Source organism: Prionailurus bengalensis, chromosome X (genome assembly GCF_016509475.1).
Source record: "Prionailurus bengalensis isolate Pbe53 chromosome X, Fcat_Pben_1.1_paternal_pri, whole genome shotgun sequence".
NCBI lineage: Eukaryota > Metazoa > Chordata > Mammalia > Carnivora > Felidae > Prionailurus > Prionailurus bengalensis.
In genome coordinates this window covers 123,490,496-123,511,850 of record NC_057361.1, presented here as the reverse complement: position 1 = coordinate 123,511,850, position 21,355 = coordinate 123,490,496, and the positions used below count along the sequence as shown (strand labels likewise).

General features: G+C 55.8%; 2 protein-coding genes across 5 annotated transcripts; both read right to left on the bottom strand.

Moving 5' to 3' along the window:
* Window positions 1–47: 47 nt before the first annotated feature.
* LOC122477173 (heat shock transcription factor, X-linked member 3-like) lies at window positions 48–1,842 on the bottom strand. The gene is made up of 2 exons (XM_043570034.1): window positions 1,326–1,842; window positions 48–638 (listed from the first exon to the last, which is right to left on the bottom strand). The coding sequence occupies exons 1-2, from the start codon at window positions 1,821–1,823 to the stop codon at window positions 48–50; spliced, it is 1,089 nt and encodes a 362-aa protein (XP_043425969.1). The 5' UTR covers window positions 1,824–1,842.
* A 12,444-nt stretch (window positions 1,843–14,286) lies between these two features.
* Window positions 14,287–15,664, bottom strand: LOC122477418 (melanoma-associated antigen 9-like). 4 transcript variants are annotated; one of them, XM_043570389.1, is made up of 2 exons: window positions 14,667–15,664; window positions 14,287–14,549 (listed from the first exon to the last, which is right to left on the bottom strand). In XM_043570389.1, exon 1 carries the CDS (start codon window positions 15,512–15,514, stop codon window positions 14,780–14,782), a length of 735 nt encoding a protein of 244 aa, XP_043426324.1. In that variant the 5' UTR covers window positions 15,515–15,664; the 3' UTR covers window positions 14,287–14,549; window positions 14,667–14,779. The 4 variants fall into 4 exon arrangements, with proteins under 4 accessions (XP_043426324.1, XP_043426323.1, XP_043426325.1 ...); XM_043570388.1 differs by having other exon boundaries at window positions 14,287–14,523; XM_043570390.1 differs by having other exon boundaries at window positions 14,287–14,520.
* Window positions 15,665–21,355: the final 5,691 nt, after the last annotated feature.

The window sequence follows — 21,355 nt, the reverse complement described above, 5'->3', positions numbered from 1 at the left end:
GACGGTTACAGTGGTGAGTTTTTAGCTGTCATCAGTGGCCTGTGAGCCTAGGGACCCGGATTTTCCTTGAAATGTTCACAGAGGGCACACTTGTAATCTGAGGAGCCCTCCTGCTCCTCGTTCTCACTGGGGGCCTCATTTGGGGACATGACTGACAGGGCTGCCAGCAGGATGGAATAACAGGTGTTATACAGAGACATCACCGTACCATAGTCGGGGTAAACTGGGGGGCTGACGGGCAGTTCCCCTGTGTCATCCCTTCTGGCAGTAGCCAGGGGCACAAACATCATGTCCCTGGAGGTGCCCTCCCCACTCAGGCCACCTGGCTCACTCGGGCCATGAGTTGCCATGGCATACCCGGCTGCGCTGCTCAGAGACCAAATGCCAGAGAAGGCGAAGGACTGGCTGCCACTGGGACCCTGAGCATTTGGGGCTGCGCCGAGGACCGTCTTGTCGTCGTTGGCGGGTTCCTCGTGATGGATTCGTGGGGACTGTCTTGTTGCTGCCACCGGCTTCTTTCTCTTTGGAGTTGGTGCACTGGTGCCTAGCCAGGTGGTGGTGACTCTCAGGTCACTTTTCCTCTGAATGTTCCTGAGCAGGAAAGGCTTGTCTCTCTGAAAGTTGGCGTTGCGGTAAATCTGAAACGAGATGCGAGATTCATCATTTTAGTCATTCTGGGAGGGAAGATTTGTGTCTGCTGCCACCGAGACTGCCACCTCCTTGCCCTCTTCTCCCTCCCCTCCCCCTCCCCTCCCCCTCCCCCTTCTTCCTCCCCTTCTCCCCCATCCTCCCCCTTGCCTCCCTCTCCCTCCTCTTCCCCCCACAATCCCCTTCCACCTCTCTCCTTCCTCTTCTTCTCGCCCCTCCCCCTCCTCCTCCCATTCCCCCTCCCCCCTTACCCCCCCCCCCACTCCCTGCCCCTGGATCCCCCCACCACCACTCCCTGCCCCTGGCCCCTCCCACAGCAGTCATAATGGTCTGGTTCCACTATGGAGAAAAGTTCCTTTTAAGTTGTCTACAAGGCTCACTATGCCCTGGGACCTAACTAAACTCACTGAATAAAGACACATAAAGCCCAGTTGAAGGGATTCACATACCTATTTGACGTTACCTGGCCTCTGAATGTTTAGTCATACCTGCACACTCCATCTAAGGGGGTTGTAGGTTAATAGGAAAGTCTAGACTTTCTCATCTCTCCATAATGTCTCTTGAGAAAGAAAGTTGTCCTCGGAAATTAAACCCTTTCAGTAGATCATTCATCTGGGGTCTACTAGGAAGGTGCTGAAAAGACAGAAAACATGGGAAACCAAGGACTTTCTACTTACCAGCATTCTCTTATTCCCTGGGGACTGAATCCCCCAAGGGTCGGTTGCGCGTATTTTGCTGAAGCCGTACAGGTTCAGCAGGCGGATGAAAGTCTTCAAGCTGTCAGTTTCAAAGATTCTCTCCGCGCCTCTGCGGTGAAGAACCTCCCTCCGGAAAAGGTCTTCGTCGATGATCACGGTGTCCCCGGCATCGTTCCAGCGCACGGACGTGAAGGTGTTGTCCTCCAGGATCATCCAAAGCTTTCTTGGGAAGGAGAGCCCAAGAATACTGTTGTTTTCTCCCACGTTGGCAGCGCCTTGGTTTGGGGCCTGTGGTTGTGGGTTGTCTTGGGGGCCTGGATCTTGGATCACTGCTTGGTCCCTATTCATCACCAAAATCTCCCCGGAATCCAAATTTGGATCCTGGGATGAACTAGATGGTAATTCTGGTGCTGGCTCTCCATCATCAGATGGGGCCAGCTTCCCTTTGGGTATCTCCTTAGCACTCTGACTAGCCATGGAGCTAGTCTAGACCAAGAGCACTTTTGCCATGAGAATGTCTCACTGACCTCTCAAGTCGCAAATGCCTTCAGTCAGTATGGGGATGCCCAATATATACCGTCCACAAAATTCTAGAATCTCGTAGTGAGGCAACCAGATACCTAAGTCATCGCCTCTTTATTTGTCATGTGATGTCACAAAGGTGGCTCACAGCTGATCTGGCAAGGCAGCACTGGCCAAGTGTGGGGGAGGGGGTGGGCACAGGGCCCCCAGCTTCTCTCTTTTCCAAAAGTATATGCAAACATCTGGTTTGAGTTCCCAGGAAGGGCTCCTGTCTGCAGCCAGGAACGTTGTTTCATGGGACCAGGCCCTGGATGGGAAGAGAAACCATGATCCGAGGTCCACTCCCACTCCAGGGATGGGGGAGACAAGTTGCTGGTCTCTCAGATTTGGTCAAGAGCCAGGCCCTGGTTAGTCCTGGCTTGGGCTGCCCCCAAGACTGCCTGGGTCAGATGGACCCTTGGGGTCGGTACCTCTCAGAAGATGGCAATCCCTAGAGGACTTGTCCTAGTCTTACTTGGTAGCCCCCGTTTATTCCTACCTGCCCTCCCCCCCCCATACTTACTGCTTTGGTCTCTTCCAAAATTTCCTGCTGGTTACTTGGTACTGCTCAGAAAGGCCCCAACAAAAAGTCCTGTTTTCATGCCCCTTGTGTCAAGTTGTCCTCAGGGTAGGGTCTCAGTTAGGGCCCCTTTTATGCTGCCCCCACACAATTCCCTTTTTGGTCTCTTCCAACTGTTCCTGCTACTTAGTTGGTCCTGCTCAGATAGGCCCCAACAAAGGGTCCTATTTTCTTGTCCCCTGGGTCAAGTTGTCCCCAGAGTAGGGTCTCAGTTGAGCCCCCCTTTTATTCCTGCCCCCCCCACTTCCTGCTTTGGTCTCTTCCACGTATTCCTGCTGGTTAGTTGCTCCTACGCATATAGGCCCCAACAAAGAGTCCTATTTTCTTCCTCCAGGTCAAGTTGTCCTCAGGGCAGGGTTTCAGTTGGTAGTCCCCCATTTATTCCTGCTGCCCCCCCCACACTCACCGCTTTGGTCTCTTCCAACTGTTCCTGCTGGTTAGTTGCTCCTGCGCAAAGACCCCAAAAGAGACTCCGATTTTCTTGCCCCCTAGGTCAGGTTGTCCCCAGAGTAGGGTCTCAGTTGGTAGCCTCCCCTTTTATTCCTGTCACCCCCCCCCCCCCACTTCATGGTTTGATCTCTTCCATTGTTCGGGCTTGTTAGTTGCTCCTGCTCAAATAGGCCCCAACAAAGAGTCCTGTTTTCGTGCCCCTAGGTCAAGTTGTCCTCATAATAGGGTTTCAATCGGTAGCCCCCCATTTATCCCTGTCGCCCTTCCCACAACGTACTGCTTTTGTCTCCTCCAAAGATTCCTGCTGGTTAGTTGTTACTGCTCAGACAGGTCCCATCAAAGAGTCCTGTTTTCTTGCCCCCTACAATAAGTTGTCCTCAGAGTAGGGTCTCAGTTGGTAGCCCCATTTTATTCCTGGCCCCCCCCCCACCACTTCTTGGTTTGATCTCTTCCACTGTTCCTGCTGGTTAGTTGGTCCTGCTCAGATAGGCCCCAACAAAGAGTCCTGTTTAATTGCCCTCTAAGTCAAGTTGTCCTCAGAGTAGAGTCTCAGTTGGTAGCCCCCCTTTTATTGCTGCACCCCCACACTTCCCACGTTGGTCTCCCCCAATTGCTCCTGCTGGTTAGTTGCTCCTGCTCAGCTAAGCCCCAAGAAAGGGTCCCATTTTCTTGTCTTGTCCCCTAGGTCAAATTGTCCCCAGAGTAGGGCCTCAGTTGCTAGCCCACCCTTTTATTCCGGACCCATTAACTAACTTCCTGCTTTGGTCTCTTCCAGCTGTCCCACTGGTTAGTTGGTGCTGCTCAGATAGGCCCCAACAAGGGTCCTGTTTTCTTGCCCCAGGTCAAATTGTCCTCAGAGTACATTCCTACTTGGTAGCCCCACTTCTATTTCTGCCCCTCCCCCACTTCCCGCTTTGGTCTGCTCCACTGTTCCTGCTGGTGAGTTGCTCCTGCTTAGGAGCTCCTGCTCCTGTTTATTTGCCCCAACAAATAGTCCAATTTTCTTCCCCCTAAGTCAAGTTGTCCTCAGAATACGGTCTCAGTTGGTAGCCTCCGCTTTTATTCCTACCCCTCCCCACACTTTCTGCTTAGCTGTCTAACACCTGGTCCTGCTGGTGAGTTGTTCCTCCTCAGATAGTCCCCAAGAAAGACTCCTATTTTCTTGCACCCAGGTCAAGTTGTCCTCAGAATAGGGTTTCAGTTTGTAGCCCCCCTTTCATTCCCTCTCCCGCACTTCCCAATTTGTGTCTTCCAACTATTCCTGCTGGTTAGTTGGTCCTGCTCAGATAGGGCCCAACAAAGAGTCCTCTTTTCTTTCTCCCAGGTCAAGTTGTCATCAGAGTAGGGAGTCAGTTGGTGGACCCCCTTTTGTTCCTACCACCCACCCCACGCTTCCTGCTTTGGTGTTTTCGAACTGTTCCTGCTGGTTGGTTGGTCCTGCTCAGAAAGGCTCCAACTGTGAGTCCTATTTTCATTCCCCTAGGTCAACCTGATCTCAGAGTAGGATTTCAGATGGTAGCCTCCTTTCTATTCCTACCACTCCCCCACACACACACACTTCCTGGTTTGGTCTATTCCAACTGTTCCTGCTGGTTAGTTGGTCCTGCTCAGATAGTCCCCAACAATGACTCCTATTTTCTTGCCCACAGGTAAATTTGCCCTCAGAGTAGGGTTTCAGTTGGTAGCCCCCCTTTTATTCCTGCTGCCTTTGCCCCACACTTCCTGCTTTGCTGTCTTCCAACTCTTCCTGCTGATTAGATAGTACTGCTCAGATAGGCCAGAAGGAAGAGCCCTGGTTTCTTGCCCTGTAGGTCACCTTGTCCATAGAGTAGGATCTCAGTTGGTGTCCACTTTTATTCCTGCCTCCCCACTTCCTGCTTTGGTCTCTTCCAACTGTTCCTACTATTTAGTTGGTCCTTCACAGATAGCCCCAAAGAAAGAGTCCTGTTTCTTCCCCCCCCCCCCCCCAGGTCATGTATTCCCCAGAGTATGGTCTCAGTTGGTAGCCCCCCCTTTTATTCCTGCCTCCCCACATTCTGCTTTGGTCTCTAACAACTGTTCCTGATGGGTAGTTGGTCCTGCTCAGAAAGGCCCCAACAAGGAGTCCTATTTTCTTGTCCCAGATCAAGCTCTCCTCAGAGTAAGGTTTCACTTGGAAGCACCCCTTTTGTTCCTACCGCCCCCCCCCACACACTTCATGCTTTGTTCTTTTCCAACTGTTCCTGCTTGTTAGTTAGTCCTGATCAGATAGGCCCCAAGAAAAAGTCCTGTTTCCGTGCCCCCAGGGCTAGTTGTTCTCCGACTGGATTTTCAGTTGGAAGCCCACTTTGCATTCCTGCCCAGGACACACTTCCTGCTTTGGTCTCTTCCAACTATTCCTCTTGGTTAGTTGGTCCTGCTCATGTAGGCCCAAACAAAGATTCCTCTTTTCTTGCCCCCAGGTCAAGTTGTCCTCAGAGTAGGGTCTCAGATGATAGCCCCCCTTTTATTTCTGCCTCCTCCCACTTTCTGCTTTGGTCTCTTACAACTATTCCTGATGGTTAGTTGGTCCTACTCAGATGGGCCCCAAGAAAGAGTCCTCTTTTCTTGCCCCCGAGGCCCAGTTTCCCTCAGAGTAGGGTTTCCTTTGGGTGCCCCAGTTTTATTCCTGCTCCACCCGACACTTCCCTAGGTGGTCTCTTCAACTGCTCAGGCTGGTTAGTTGATCCTGCTAAGATAGGCCCCAGGAAAGAGCCCTGTTTTCTTGCCCCCTAGGTCACATTGTCTTCAGAGAAGCATATCAGTAGGTAGCCCCCTTTTTATTCCTACCCCCTCCGCACACTTTCTGCTTAGCTATCTAACACCTGTTCCTACTGGTGAGTTGGTCCTCCTCAGATAGTCCCTACAAAGTGTCCTATTTTCTTGCCCCCAAGTCAAGTTGTCCTCGGAGTAGGGTTTCAGTTGGTAGGCCCTCTTTTATTCCCTCTCCCACACTTCCCGCTTCCGTCCCTTCCAACTATTCCTGCTGCTTAGTTGGTCCTGTGCAGATACGCCCAACAAAGAGTCCTAATTACTTGCCCCCCAGGTCAAATTGTCCCCAGAGTAAGGTCTTAGTTGTTGGCGTCCCCTTTTATTCCTGCACCCCCTACTTCCTGCTTTGGTCTCTTCCAACAGTTCCTGCTGCTTACTTGGTCCTGCTCAGGTAGACCCCAATAAAGACTCCTATTTTCTTGCCCCCTGGTCAATTTGTCCTCAAAGTAGGGTTTCAGTTGGCAGCCCCACTTTTATTCCTGCTGCCTCACCCACACAATGCCTGCTTTGGTCCCCTCCAACTGTTCCCTCTAGGTAGTTGGTCCTACTCAGAACCCCCCCCCAATTCCTGTTTCCTTGCCCCCAGGGCATGTTTTCCTCAGAGGTGTGTTTCCGTTGGTAGTCCCCCTTTTATTCCTGCCCCCACACACTTCCCCCTTTGGTCTCTTCCAACTACTTTGGTAACTTGGTCCTGCTCAGATAGGCCCCAACAAAGAGTCCTGTTTTCTTGGCCCCAGGTTACATGGTCCTCAGAGTAGGGCCTTAGTTGGTAGCCCCACTTTAATGCTGCCACCCCACTTCAAGCTCTTGTCTTCTGCAACTGTTCCTGCTGATTAGTTGGGCCTTGTTAGATAGGCTGCAGCAAAGAGTCCGGTTTCCTTGCCCCCTAGGCCAAGTTGTCCTCAGAGTAGGGTCTCAGTTTGTAGGCCCCCTTTTATTCCTACCCCCTCTGCACACTTTCTGCTTAGCTGTCTAACAACTGTTCCTACTGGTGAGCTGGTCCTCCTCAGATAGTCCCAACAAAGAGTCCCGTTTTCTTACCCCCATGTCAAGTTGTCTTCAGAGTAGCGTTTCAGTTTATAGCCCCCCTTTTATTCTCTCTCCCCCACTTCCTGCTTTGGTCTCTTCCACCTATTCCTGCTGCTTAGTTGGTCTTGCACAGATAGGGCCCAACAAAGAGTCCTCTTTACTTGCCCCCTAGGTCAAGTTGTCCCCAGAGTAAGGTCTTAGTTGTTAGCCCCCCCCCCTTTATTCCTGGGCCAACAGTTCTTGCTGGTTAGTTGGTCCTACTCAGGTAGGCCGCAACAATCAGTCCTATTTTCATGTCCTTATGTCATGTTGTCCTCAAAGTAGGGTTTCTGTCGGTAGCCCCCTTTTTATTCCTGCCACCCCCTTACACACACTTCCTCATTTCTTCTCTCGTAATGGTTCCTGCTGGTGAGTTGGTCCTGCTCATGTAGGCCCGAAACAAGAGTCCTGTTTTCTTGCCCCCTAGGTCAATTTGTCCTCAGAGTAGGGTCTCAGTTGGTTGCCTCCCTTTTTCTCCCGCATCCCCACATCCTGCTTTGGTCTCTCACAACTGCTGCTATTGGTTCATTGGTCCTGCTAAGATAGGCCCCAACAAAGGGTCCTGTTTTCATGCCCCCAGATCAAGTTATCCTCAGAGCAGGGTCTCAGTTGGTAGGCCCTCTTTTATACCTGCCCTCCCCACTTCCTGGTCTCTTCCAACTGCTCCTGCCGGTTAGTTGTTCCTGGTCAGATAAGCCCCAACAAAGAGGTCTGTTTTCTTGCTCCAGGTCAAATGGTCCTCAGAGTAGGGTCTCAGTTGGTAGCCCCACTTTTATTGATGCCTCCCCTCACTTCCAGCTTTGATCTGCTCCAAAGGTTCCTGCTGGTTAGTTGGTCCTGTTCAGATAGACTCCAACAAAGAGTCTTGTTTTCTTGCCCCCATGTCAGTTTGTCCTCAGAGTAGGGTTTCAGCTGGTAGCCCCTTTTTATTCCTGCACCCCCTCACACACTTCCAGCTTTGGTCTCTTCCAACTGTTCCTGCTGGTTAGTTGGTCCTGCTCAGATAGGCCCAAAAAAGAGTCCTGGTTTTTTTTTTCCCACTAGGTCAAGTTGATCTCACAGTAGGTCCTCAGTTGGTAGACCCCCTTTGATTGCCTCCACCAAACACCTGCCGCATTGGTCTGTTCCAACTGTATCTGCTGGTTAGTTGGTTCTTCTCAGATGGGCCGCAACAAAGAGTCCATTTCTCATGACCCCTAGATGAAGTTATCCTCAGAGTATGGTCTCTGTTGGTTGTACCCCTTCTATTCCTGCCACCCCCCTCTGCCTGCTTTGGTATGTTCCAACTGTATCTGCTGGTTAGTTGGTTGTCTTCAGATAGGCCCCAAGAAAATGTCCTATTTTCTTGCCCTCTAGGTCAAGTTTTCTGCAGAGTAGGGTCTCAGTTTGTAGCTTCCCCATTTATTCCGCCCCCCCCCCCACTTCCTCCTTTGGTTTAATCCAATTTTTCCTGCTGGTTGGTTACTCCTGCTCAGATAGGCCCCCCAAAAGAGTCCTGTTTTCTTCTTGCCCCAGGTCAAGTTCTCCTCCGAGTAGGGTTTCAGTTTGTGGCCCCCCTATTGTTTTCTCCCCCCACGCTTCCCGCTTTGGTCTCTTCCAGCTGGTCCTGCTGGTTAGTTGGTCCTGCTCAGGTAGGTCCCAACTAAGAGCCCTGTTTCTTGCCCCCAATGTCAACTTGTCTGAAGAACAGGTTCTCAGTTGGCAGCCTCCCTTTTTTCCTGCCCCCCAATCCTGCTTTGGTCTCTTCCAGCTGTTCCTGTTAGTTAGTTGGTCCTACTCAGATAGGCCGGAACCAATAGTCCTGTTTTCTTGTCCCCTATATCGAGTTGTCTTCAGAGTAGGGTCTCAGTCGGTGGCCCCCCTTTTATTCCTACCCTTCTGCACATGTTCTACTTGGCTGTCTAACAACTGTTCCTACCGGTGAGCTGGGCCTCCTCAGATAGTCCCAACAAAGAGTCCTGTTTTCTTGGCCCCAGGTTACATGGTCCTCAGAGTAAGGCCTTAGTTGGTAGCCCCACCTTAACGCTGCCACCCTGCTTCAAGCTTCTGTCTTCTCCAACTGTTCCTGCTGATTAGTTGGGCCTTGTTAGATAGGCCGCAGCAAAGAGTCCTGTTTCCTTGCCCCCTAGGTCTAGTTGTCCTCAGAGTATGGTCTCAGTTGGTAGCCTCCCCTTTTATTCCTAACCCTTCTGCACACGTTCTGCTTGGCTGTCTAACAACTGTTCCTACTGGTGAGCTGGCCCTCCTCAGATAGTCCCAACAAAGAGTCCTGTTTTCTTGATCAAGATCTGTTTTTCCAGATCAAGATGTCCTCAGAGTAGCGTTTCAGTTTGTAGCCCCCCTTTTATTCTCTCTCCCCCACTTCCCACTTTGATCTCTTCCAACTATTCCTGCTGGTTACTTGGTCTTGCTCAGATAGGGCCCAACAAAGAGTCCTCTTTACTTGCCCCCTAGGTCAAGTTGTCCCCAGAGTAAGGTCTTAGTTGTTAGCCCCCTTTTATTCCTGTACCCCCTACTTCCTGCTTTGGTCTCTTCCAACAGTTCCTGCTGCTTAGTTGGTCCTGCTCAGATAGGCCCCAAAGAAGAGTCCTGTTTTCTTACTCCCTAGGTCAAGTTGTCCTCAGAGTAGGGTCTCAGTTGGTAGCCCTGCTTTTATTCCCGCACCCCCCCCCACACACATTTCCTGCATTGTTCTCTTCCAAATGTTCCTACTGCTTAGGTGGTCCTGCTCACATAGGCCCCAACTTAGAGTCCTGATTTCTTGTCCCATAGGTCAAGTTGTCCTCAGAGTCGGGTCTCAGTTTTTAGCCCCCCTGTTATAACTGCCCCACCCCCACATCCCGCTTGCTCTCTTCCAACTGTTCCTGCTGGTTAGCTGGTCCTGCTTAGATAGGCCCCAGCCAAGAGTCCTGTTTTCTTGCCCCAGGACAAGTTGTCCTCAGAGTAAGTTCTCAGTTGGTAGTCCCCCTTTTATTCCTGCCCCTCCCTCACTTCTCGCTTTGGTCTCTTCCAACTGCTCCTGTTGGTTAGTTGTTCCTGGTCAGGTAGGCCCCCAACAAAGAGTCCTGTTTTCTTGCCTCCTGAGTCAAGTTGTCCTCAGAGTCGGGTCTCAGTTGGTTGCTCCCCTTTTATTCCCACCCCCCACACACTTCCCTATTTGGTCTCTTCTAACTGTTCCTTCTAGTTAGTTGGTCCTGCTCACCTATGTCCCAACACAGAGTCCAGTTTTCTTGCCCCCTAGGTTAAGTTGCCCTCAGAGTAGGGTCTCAGTTGGTAGCCCCCCCCAACTTCTGCCCACCCCCGCACTTCCTGCATTGGTCTCGTCCAATTGTTCCTGCTGATGAGTACATCCTGCTCAGATAGGCCCCAACACAGAGTCCTGGTTTTTTGCCCCCAAGTCAAGTTGTCCTCAGAGTAGAGTTGCAGGCAGTAGCCCTGCCTTTATTCCTGCACATCCCAACTTCCCGCTTATGTCTGCTCCAGATGTCCCTGCTGGTTCCTTGCTCTGCTTAGGCCCCAACGAAAAGTCCTATTTTCTTGCCGCCTAGATGAAGCTGTCCCCAAGGTAGGGTCTCAGTTGGTAGCCCCCCCTTTATACTCGCAGCCTCACCCCACACATTTTGCTTTGGTCTTTTCCAAGTATTCCTGCTTGTTAGTTGGTTCTGCTCAGATAGGCCCCAACAAAAAGTCCTATATTCTTGCTCTCTGGTCAAGGAGTCCTCAGAGTAGGGTTTCAGGGGGTACCCGTCTTTTATTCCTGCCTCCTCACTTCCCACTTTGGTCTCTTCCAAATGTCCCTGCCGGTTAATTGTTCCTGCTCAGATAGGGCGAACAAAGAGTTATGTTTTCATGCCCCCTCGGTCAAGTTATCCTCAGAGTAGTGTCTGAGTTTGTACCCTCCTTTTATTCTTGTCCTCCCCCAATTCCCACTTTGACGTCTTCCAACAGTTCCTTCTGGTTAATTGGACCTGCTCTGATAGGCCCCGACAAAGACTGATTTTCTTCCCCCAGGTCAATTTGTCCTCAGAGTTGGTTTTCAGTTTGTAGCCCCACTTTCATTCCTGCCACCCCCCAACACACACACACACACACACACGCGCGCGCACACACACACACACACACACACACACTTCCTGCTTTGGTCTCCTCCAAATGTTCCTGATGAGTTGGTTCTGCTCAGATAGGCACCACCAAGAGTCCTGTTTTCCTGCCCCCTATGTCTAATTGTCCTCAGAGTAGTGTCTCACTTGGTAGCACCCCTTTTATTCCTGCCCCTCCCCACTTCCCGCTTTGGTCTCTTGCAACTGTTCCCGCTGGTTAGTTGGTCCTACTCAGATAGGCCCCAGCAAAGAGTCCTGTTGACTTGCCCCCAGGTCAAGTTGTCCTCAGAGTAGGGTCTCAGTTGGTAGGCCCCCTTTATTGCTTCCACTTGCTGCTTTGGTCTCTTCCATCTGTTCCTTTTGGTTGGATGGTCCGGCTCAGATAGGCCCCAAGAAAGAGTCCTATTTTCATGCCCCAGGTCAAGGTGTCTTCAAAGTAGGGTTTCAGCTTTTAGTCCCCCTTTGTTCCCTTCCCCACTCTTCCCGCTGTGGTCTCCTCCAACTGTTCCTGCTTCTTAGTTGGTCCTGCTCAGATAGACACGCACCAGTAGTCCTGGTTTCTTGCCACCGGGTCAAATTATGTTCAGGATAGGGTCTCAGATGGTTGCCTTCCCTTTTATTCGTTTCCCCCACTTCCTGCATTGGTCTCTTCAAAACGTTAATGCTGGTTAGTTGCTCCGGCACAGATAGGCCCCAACAAAGAGTCCTTTTTTCTTGCCCCCAGGTAAAGTTCTACTCAGAGAATGGTTTCAGGTGGTTGCCCCCTTTTATTCCTGCTGCCCCCCTCACAGTTTCTGCTTTGGTCTCTTCCTACTGGTCCTGCTGATTAGGTGTTCCTGCTCAGAGAGGCCCCAACAAAGAGTCCTGTTCTCTTGCCCCCAGTTCAAGTTGCCCTCAGAGTAGTTTCTCAGTTGGTAGCCCCCCGTTTATTCCTACCGCCAACAAAGTTCCGCCTCGGTCTCTTCCACGTGCTCCTGCCGGTTAGGTGGTCCTCTTCAAATAGGCCACAACAATGAGTCCTTTTATCTTTCCCCCAGGTCAAGTTGTCCTCAGAGTAGGGTTCCAGTTGGTAGCCCCCGTTTTATTCCAGCCACCCCTCCCCAGCACACACTCCCATCTTTGGTCTCCACCAAATATTCCTGCTGGTTAGCTGGCCCTGTGCATTTAGGCCCGAGAAAAGAGTCCTGTTTTCTTGTCCTCTAAATCAAGTGGTCCTCAGAGTAGGATCCCAGTTGGTAGCCCCTCCCCCCCACTTTCTGCTTTGGTCTTTTCCAACTGTTCCATCTGGTTAGTTGGTCCTGCTCAGATAAGCCCCAAAAGAAAGTCCTGTTTTCTTGCCCCCAAGTCACGTTGTTCTCAGAGTTGGTTTTCAGTTGTTAGCTCCCCTTTTATTCATGGTGGCCACACACTTCCCACTTTGGTCTCTTCCAACTGATCCCGCTGGTTAGTTGGTGCTGCTCACGTAATGCCCTGATAACGCGTCCTGATTTCTTGCCCCTAGGTCACGTTGTCATCAGAGTAGGTCTCAGTTGGTAGCCCGCACGTTCCACACCCCCTCCTCAGGGGCACAGTTGTTCTCCAGGAGGACCACCCCCAAGACCAGCACCAGGAGGCTGGCCGTGGGCATGCCCTGCCTACTGCTTAGCATCCCATCACATATCAGGCCAAGGATGGTGACCAGGAAGAAGGCGTGGTCTCTGGCGTCCGCTTCCTTCACGTCAACACCAAAGACCAGCTGCAGATACTCGCAGGCTTGGTGGAAGATCACGGAGACGTGGTCCTGGTCATCTTGGCTGACCGGCACCAGCATCTCCGCCTGTGTGGTCGGTCGGCTGCTGAGTGGGATACTTGAGGAGCAGGAATGCCACCAGGTCAGCCAGCCTCATGCCGAATGCATCTGGGAGCGAGGGCTGGGCTCCTTCTGGGGCCCCTCTGGTGCTGGACCCCTCCTCATCGGGGCTGCTGGGGTCCTCATCGGACTGGCTCCACGGAGCACCTGCCATGTCAGCGGGGGAGGGGCAGGCATTCGGAAGGCTCAGACTGACTCTGTTGAGGGGCCCAGGCTCCCTCTGTCCTCCTTCTGCATCCTCGCCAAGAATGGCCACAGGGCCCAGGCCCTGCCCTCTGCCCACTTGAGGTGTCCCAGCCGCCTCCCCCCGCCCACACACACACACACACACACCCCGTGTCTGTGAGACTCCACTGTGGAAGTCTGGCCCGACTCATCCACCCAGATGCCCATCCTGCCCATGGCCCTTCACAGAAGGACGCGGGTGCCCGAACTCTGGCAGGTTCCTTCTCTGTGTCCTAGGGACCTGAGTCCTTCGGTCCTCCCCCCATGTCCCCACCTGGACCCACCACCCGGCCTGTGCCCCTGCCCTTTCTTACCTGGGATCCTGTCCCTCACCCCAAGGTCCTCAGCTCCCTCAAACCCCCGAGGTACGGTTGAGTGGACACAGCCTGCGGCCGCCCTCTCCAGAAACCCCGGCCTCAGCGGGGCCTGAGCGCCTCTACCCAGGGTGGGTGGGTGTAGTAGGCCCTACCGCTCTCCCTCAGGTCCAGACACCAGCTCCAGGATGAGCCTGGGCCCGTCCCTCTGGGGCCCCGAGTCTACCACCCTTAGCCCCGCTGGGAGAAGGGCTCCGCCTGACCACCCTGCCGGGGTCTCTCGGGCTGCCGGCTGGACTGACCTGGATTCCGGGATGGGGGGCCGGCCGTGCTCCCTCACATGTCGACGTGCACGCCTTGCTGCCCGGCCGGGCCCCTTCTCTCTGCCGGCCCGAACCAGGCATCCCAGACTGAGGCTCCCACCTCTGTCACCATCCTTTCCGGGATCCTCACCTTGACTCTGACGGGCTCGGGCCGTGCCCCCGCCCTCTGCACAGCTGAGTCTGTGCGCCTCAGACCCAGGCTCTCACTCCCCGCCTTCCTGGAGACAGAGGCAGGGAGCACACCGCAGCCACTGTCCCCTCCCCGCTACATTGTGGTCAGCTGCCCAGAAGGCATCGCACTGAACAGAGATCCCAGGCCAGCCTGGCTCGGGCAGGGCATCTCCACCGCAGGGCTCCCCCCCTGGAGCCCCACCGCCTCAGCCTTCTTTCATTTCTTCTGCTCCTCTTAGGGGACCTTTCCCTGCCTTCCCGTGGGGACCGCAGCTGCTAGATAGTCACCTATGGGTGGGACGTGTCGTGCCTCTCCTAGTGTCCTCACTGCCAACACAGGGCCCTTCCGAGCGTGAGCAGAGCTCAGCGAACGTCCGGCCACAAATGTCCCAGTGAGCTGGGGACCTCTGCTCAGATCGAGTGTCTCCTCCTTTCTTGGAGACCCAAGCAAAGGCAGGCACACATCTCTATGTCCCTTGTCCAGAATGACAGATGACAAGGGACAAGAAGCAAGAACGAACATCTTTTATTTCTCCATGTCCTGAAACCATCCGTTTACTGCCAAGGTCTTCACGTTTGCAAGACATCCCTGTCTGTGCCCAGCCCAGGCACCGCGATTCCCTTCTGGATCCCGAACGAGGACGGAAGGGTTCCCAGCTCGTTGCACCAAACGGCACAACTCTGACTCTTGAACACCTGTGGCGTGGGTGCCGCTCCCACACTGAGCCCGAAGCTCACGAAACCTTCTATGACAAGGAACAACATCTGAAAACTTCCTCGAGGAAACAAAGATCGATTTCCGAGGCCACGTAGACAGAGAACAAGAACCCACCCAAACGTGCGCTTGGCCCCGCTTTCCCCCAAGCCGCCCTGGCCCTCCACTACTCACAACGCCCAGCGCCCGCTCTGCTCGCACTCGCAGGGGAGAAGTGGCCTGGCTTCGTGTCCCGCAGGAGAAGCTGCTCGACCCCAGGTGGGAACGGGCCCGGCTGCCCCTCGGGCTCAGGCCCGCTCTTCCTCATGGCTCACAGCGTCTTCGGACAGACACGGAGACCCGGGCTGCCTGCTGTTGACCGCGAGGATGTGCTGCAGCACTTGCACGCCGCTGGTTTCTGCGTGGGCCCTGGGACCCCACAGGAACTCGTAGCGTGCGGGCTCGCTGCCGGGCACCTGCCGGTACTCCAGGTACCCTTCCTGCACCCAGACTTCGGTCAGCAGCTCCCTGGGCTCCCCATAGAATACGTGCTCCCTGCCGGCATACACCCCCATGACCCCCAGCGCTTCCCACACCGCCTCCTCAGGGGCACGGTCGTCCTCCAGGAGGATCACCCATAGGACCAGCACCAGGAGGCTGGTCTTGGGCATGCCGTCCCTACCACTCGGCGTCCCATCGCAGCTGAGGCCCAGGATGCTGACCAGGACGTAGGAGCGCTCGCGGGGGTCCACTTCCTTCACGTCGACTCCAAAGACCAGCTGCAGATACTCGCAGGCTCGGCGGAAGATCACGGGGAAGCGGTCCTGGTCATCTTGGCTAACCGCCGCCAGCATCTCCGCCCGTGTGGTCGGCTGCTTGGTGCGATACTTGAGGAGCAGAAGCAGCACCAGGCCGGCCACCTTCACGCAGAGCGCATCTGGGAGCGAGGCCTGGGCCCCTGCCGGGGCCCCCCAGGTGCTCGACCCCTCCTCATCGGGGCTGCTGGAGCCCTGGTGGGACTGGCTCCCCGAAGCGCCTGCCATGGCACTGGGGGAGGGGCAGGAGCTCCGAGGGCTCTGGGGAGGACTCGGGGACCCGGCAGCAGCAGACCCCTCCTCCAGGGGGACCAGAATGAGGACAGAGCAGGAGGAGGACAGGGAGGAAGGAGAGGAGGAGGAGGAGGAGGAGGAGGAAGGAGATGGGTATCCCCCCTCCTCCTCCTCTGCTTTCTCCTCCTCCAACTCCTCCTCTTCCTCCGACTCCACCTCCTCCACCTCCACCTCCAACTCCACCTCCAACTCCAACTCCTCCTCTTCCAACTCCTCTTCCTCCAACTCCACCTCCTCCACCTCAACCTCCACCTCCTCCACCTCCACCTCCACCTCCAAATCCACTTCTTCCACCTCCTCCTCCTCCTCCGCCTTCTCCTCCTTCAACTCCACCTCCTCCACCTCCTCCTCCTCCTCCAAATCCACCTCCTCCTCCTCCTCCAAATCCACCTCCTCCACCTCCTCCACCTCCTCCACCTCCTCCTTCTTCAACTCCACCTCCTCCTTCTTCAACTCCACCTCCTCCACCTCCCTGTCCTCAGGCTCTGGCAGCGGTGCATCCCATGGCAGCGGGACCTCTCTTGGCTCCTCCTTCAGCTTGCAGAACACACTGCTCTCACCCAGGGGCATGATGGTCGCCAGACCCTGAAGACAGAAGAGGGGTGGCTCCTCAGGGGGAGGCCCAGCCCACCCAGACCCCGAGCTCCCAGGCCTGAGAGCGGGGCCGCGTGGGGGTTGGGGGCCGAGGGGTCCCCTCTGGGGTGGGATGGGCGAGCCCCCGGCCCCACGCGCGGAGCACGCACCTCGCCTGGACAACCGACTGGCACGCGGCCGCGCCTCCTCTGCTCTGTGAGCTCAGGACTCCTGCCTCAGACCAAGGCCTCAACTGCAGAGCTCGCAGAGCCCCTGGAAGAGGGAGGGAGGGGGGGAGGGAGGGGGCGCCTCAGGGTCTCAGGGTGGGTGCAGACCGCGAGCATCGTCCCGGGCCCCCACCCCCCACTGCGGCCAGGAGATTCTGGCCAGGACTCTGGGCGGCCCCGCCCCGGGAGCCCCCACCCCCCCCACCCCCCATCCAGCCTGGGCCTGCCCCTTCTGGGCCTCCGCTGACAGCCAGAGCGGACCCGAGCGGCAGGGCAGGCAGGCCTGGGCCCTACGCAGGTGTCCTGGGCTGCGAGGCAGCGCCTCCTCTCTCCCCTGCACCCCGGCCAGGGCCCGGGATCCTGCCTCGGCTGACCGGGGTCCAGCCCCGCACACCAAGGCCCTCCCCTCGCCCAGACCCACCGCGGGGGCGGCTTTCCGAGGGCGGCCCCGGGGCTGGGGTCCAAGGGGCCTCCGGCCGTCCTCCCGCAGGGCTCTCCCGGGGAGCCCCGGGCCCGCTGCCTCCCACCACAACCCTCACGGCCCGGCGAGGTCCGGGCCAAGGCGGCTGGCGTCGCACGAGGCGACCAAGTCCGGGGAGGCCCGGGGCCGATGGCGGGGGGCTCACGTGGCTTCCTTGGGGGTCCCTCAGCCCTATCCTCTCGTCCCCATCCGGACTCCCTGGGCGGCCTGGGCCTCGGGCTCTGCCGCCTGACGCCGGCTCCTCGCGCGCAACCAGCTCTCAGTCGGGCTGGGACCCAGAGCCCGAGTCCGCCCACGCCTCACGCCCTGGTCACAGTCGTCGTGGGCGCGCCGCCCTGCGGCCTCCACCGCCGCCCCCACCGCCGGACTCATTCCCCTCTGGGTCCCGGCCCCCTCGCTCCTCCCGCTGGGCCTCACCTCGAAGCCCACGAGGCTCTGCGCCCTTCCCGCGCCTGACGGGATTCGAGGCGCGGCCGGAAGACGCCGACGCCGACGCCGACGCCGACGCAGACGCCGAGGCCCCCTCGCCCCGCCCCGCCCCGCCCCGCCCCGCCCCGCCAGTCTCTTGAGACCCGGATGCGGAAGTCCAGACACCCCGCGGGGCCTCATTCCCACTAGGGGCTTCCCTAGGCTGCCGCTAGGGGTCGCCTTCCGGGCCGGGGCCTGCGTTCTGGGGGCCAGAGTCCCTCCCTCGGTGTTCCCTCCGTGGCCTCCTGCACCCCGGGGACGGCCTGTGTGCGTGGCCGCTGACGATGGGAACTCGTGCCCCTCAGACCGGGGTCTGAAGGTCTCTGGGACGCACCGCCCAGGCTCAGTGACGGGGCGCCGGCCACCTCTGGCCGCCCGATGCAGGGGCTCCCCGGGCCTGCGGCACGGACTGACTTCGTAGCTCTGGGCTGGGGTGGACCTGGTCTCCTGACAGCACCTGGGCCCTCCTCCCCTCTGCCCACCGGAGCGGCTGCTCCCAACAGACAGCGGGTCCTCGGTTCTCCCCAGCTCACCCATCCGACCCCCACTCCCCCGTCCAGGTGATCCGAGACCCGGATGCCCAAGTCCAGCCTCGCCCAGTGTCCCCATCCCTCCCGGGGGCCTGCGCGGACTGACTCTGTTGTGGGGTCCAGGCTCCTTTGCCTGCAGGTCCCTCTGTTCCTCATTAGGAATCGCCCCGGGACACGGGCCCTGCCCTCTGCCCACCTGAGGTGTCCCAGCCACCCCCCGCCCCCTGCGCCTCCTCCGGTGTCTCTGAGACCCGGCTGCGGAAGTCTGGCCCGACTCTCCTCCGCGAGTCCCCATGCCTCCCAAGGGCCCTTCTCAGAAGGCCTGAAGTCTTGAACTTTGGGGCGTCCCCTCTGTCCTGGGGGCCCGAGTCCCTCAGTCCTCCCTCTGACCCCCACCTGGACACCGTGGCCCCGTCCTGTGTCCCTGCCGTTTCCTGACCTAGGATCCTGTCCCTCACCCCAAGGTCCTCAGCTTCCTCAGATCCCCGAGGCACAGTTGAGTGGACGGGGCCTGCGGCCACCCTCTACACGTACCCCGGCACCCACGGCCCAGGCTGATCTCCTCTCCCCGGGGCGGGATGGGCCCTGCGGATCGCCATGAAGTCCCCACACCTGCTGCAGAAGAGCCTGGGCCCGTCCCCCCTATTATTCCTGCCGCCCCGCCACACACACTTCCGACTTTTCTCTCTTCCAACTGTTCCTGCTGGTTACTTGGTCCTGCTCAGATAGGCCTGAACAAAGCCTCCTGTTTTCTTGCTCCTAGGACAAGTTGTCCTCAGAGGAGTGTCTCAGTTGGTAGCCCCCCTTCTATTCCTCCCCCCTCTCTTCTTGCTTTGGTCTCTTCTAGCTGTTCTTGCTGGTTGGTTGGTTCTGCTCCGACAGGGCCCCAACAAAGTGTTCTATTTTCTTGACCCCATGTCATGTTGTCCTCAGAGTACTGTTGCAGTTGGTAGCCCCCCACCCCCCCCCCCCCCCCCGTTTATTCCTGCCCACACCCCCCCACACACATTTCTTGCTTTGGTCTCTTCCAAGTGTAATCACTGGTTTGTTGGTCATGCTCAGATATGTCCCAGCAAAGAGTCCTGTTGCCTTGTCCCCAACACAAGTTGTCCTCAGAGTAGGGACTCAGTTGGCAGCCCCCCTATTACTCCTGCTCCCTCCCACTTACCGGTTTGGTCTCTTCCAACGATTCCTGATGTGTAGTTGGTCCTGCTCAACAGGCCCCAATAAAGAGTCCTGTTTTCTTGCCCCCTGGGTCAAGTAGTGTTCCGAGTAGGGTCTCAGTTACTAGCCCCCTTTCATTCCTGCTCACCACACTTCCTGCTTTGGTCTCTTCCAACTCTTCCTGCTGGTTAGATGGTCCTACTCAGATTGGCTCCAAATAAGAGTCTTAATTTACTTGCCCGCTTTGTCCAGTTGTTCTCAGAGTATGGTCTCAGCTGGTAGCCCCCCTTTTATTCCTGCCCTCCAATTCCTGCTTTGGCCTCTTCCAACTGTTCCCACTGGTTAGTTGGTCCTACTCAGATTGGCCCCCAAAGAGTCCTATTATCTTGCCGCCAGGTTAAGTTGTCCTCAGAATTGGGTCCCATTTGGCAGGCCCCCTCTTATCCCCCCCCCCCATTCCCGTTTGGTTCTCTTCCAAAGGCTCCTGCTGGTTATTTGCTCCTGCTCAGATAGGACCGAACAAACAGTCTTGTTTTCTTACCATCTAGATCAAGTTGTCCCCAGAGTAGGGTCTTACTTGGTAGCCCCCCCCCTTTTTTTTCCCTGCCCTCCCACTCTGTCTACTTTGGTCTCTTCCAACGGTTCCTGCTTGTTACTTGGTCCTGCTCAGATAGGGCCCAACAAAGAGTCCTATTTTCTTTCCCCCAGGTCAAGTGGTCATCAGAGTAGGGAGTCGGTTGGTGCCCCCACCCTTTTATTCCTATTGCCCACCCCACACTTCCTGCTTCGGTCTTTTCAACCTGTTCCTGCTGGTTAATTGGTCCTGCTCAGATAGGCCCCAACTACGAGTCCTATTTTTATTCCACTAGGTCAAGTTGACCTCAGAGTAGGATTTCAGGTGGTAGCCTCCCCTTTTATTCCTGCCTCCCCCTTCCTGCTTTGGTCTCTTCCAACTGTTCCTATAGGTTAGTTTGTCCTGCTTGTGTATGTCTCCACAAAGAATCCTATTTTCCTGCCCCTAGGACAAGTTGTCCTCACAGTTGTGTTTAATTTGGCACCCCCCTTTTGTACCTGCTGACCACGCCCCCCCCACACACACTTCCTGCTTTGGTCTCTTTCAACTGCTCCTGCTGATTAGTTGGTCTTGTTCAGTAAGGCCCAACAAAAAGTCCTGTTTTCTTGGCCCCAGGTCAAGTTGTCCTCAGAGTTGGGTTTAAGTTTGTAGCCCCCCTTTTAGTGCTCCCCCCCACACACTTCTCACTTTGGTCTCTTTCATCTCTTCCTGCTGGTTAGTTGGCCCTGCTCAGATAGGCTGCACCATGATTCCTGTTTTCTTTCCCCCCAGGTCAAGTTGTCTCCAGAGTAGGGTCTTAGTTGGTAGCCCCCTTTTATTCCCGATCCACCCAGTTCCTGCTTTGGTATCTTCCAAGTGTTCCTGCTGGTTAATTGTTCCTTCTCAAGTAGGCTGCAAGAAACAGTCCTAATTTCATGCCCCTAGGTCACATTGTTCTCAGCATCTGGTTTAATTTGGCAGTCCCCTTTATATTCCTGCCACTCCTCCAAACACACTTCCTGGTTTGGTCTCTTCCAACTGTTCCTGCTGGTTAGTTGGTCCAGCTCACATAGGCACGAACCAAGAGTCCTGTTTTCTTGCCCCCGAGGTCACGTTGTCCTCAGAATAGGGTGTGTGTTGGTTGCCTCCCTTGTTTCCTGCCCCCCCCCCACTTCCAGCTTTGGTCCATTCCAACTGGTCTATTGGTTACTTGGTCCTGCTCACATGGGCCACAAAAGGGAGTCCTGTTTTCTTGCCCCCAGGCCAAGTCGTCCTCAGATTAGGGTCTCAGTTGGTAGCCCCCGTTTATACCTGCCCCGGCAAACTTCTCGCTTTGGTCTCTTCAAGTACTCCTGGTGGCTAGTTGGTCCTGGTCAGATAGGCCCCAACAAAGACCCCTGTTTACTTGCCCCAGTTCAAGTTGTCCTCAGAGTAGGGTCTTCGTTGGTAGCCCCCCTTTTACTCATGCCTCCCACACTTCCTGCTTTGGTGTCTTCCAGCTCTTCCTGCTGATTAGGTAGTACCGCTCAGATAGGCCAGAAGGAAGAACCCTGGTTTCTTGCCCCCCAGGTCACGTTGTCCATAGAGTAGGATCTCAGTTGGTGTCCACTTTTATTCCTGCCTCCCCATTTCCTGCTTTGAACTCATCCAACTGTTCCTGCTCGTTAGTTGGTCCGACTCAGATAGGCCCCAATAAGAGTCATGTTTTCTTGCCTCGTGTGTCAAGTTGTCCACAGGGTAGCATCTCAATTTGTAGCCCCCCATTTGTTCCTGCCCCCC

Excerpts from the sequence above, each read along its gene's own strand:
- LOC122477173 (XM_043570034.1), bottom strand. The coding sequence starts at position 1,823 with ATGGCTAGTCAGAGTGCTAAGGAGATACCCAAAGGGAAGCTGGCCCCA. Across the intron at positions 639-1,325 it reads CAGGGAATAAGAGAATGCTG|ATTTACCGCAACGCCAACTT; the intron begins GTAAGTAGAAAG and ends ATCTCGTTTCAG.
- LOC122477418 (XM_043570389.1), bottom strand. The coding sequence starts at position 15,514 with ATGGCAGGCGCTTCGGGGAGCCAGTCCCACCAGGGCTCCAGCAGCCCC.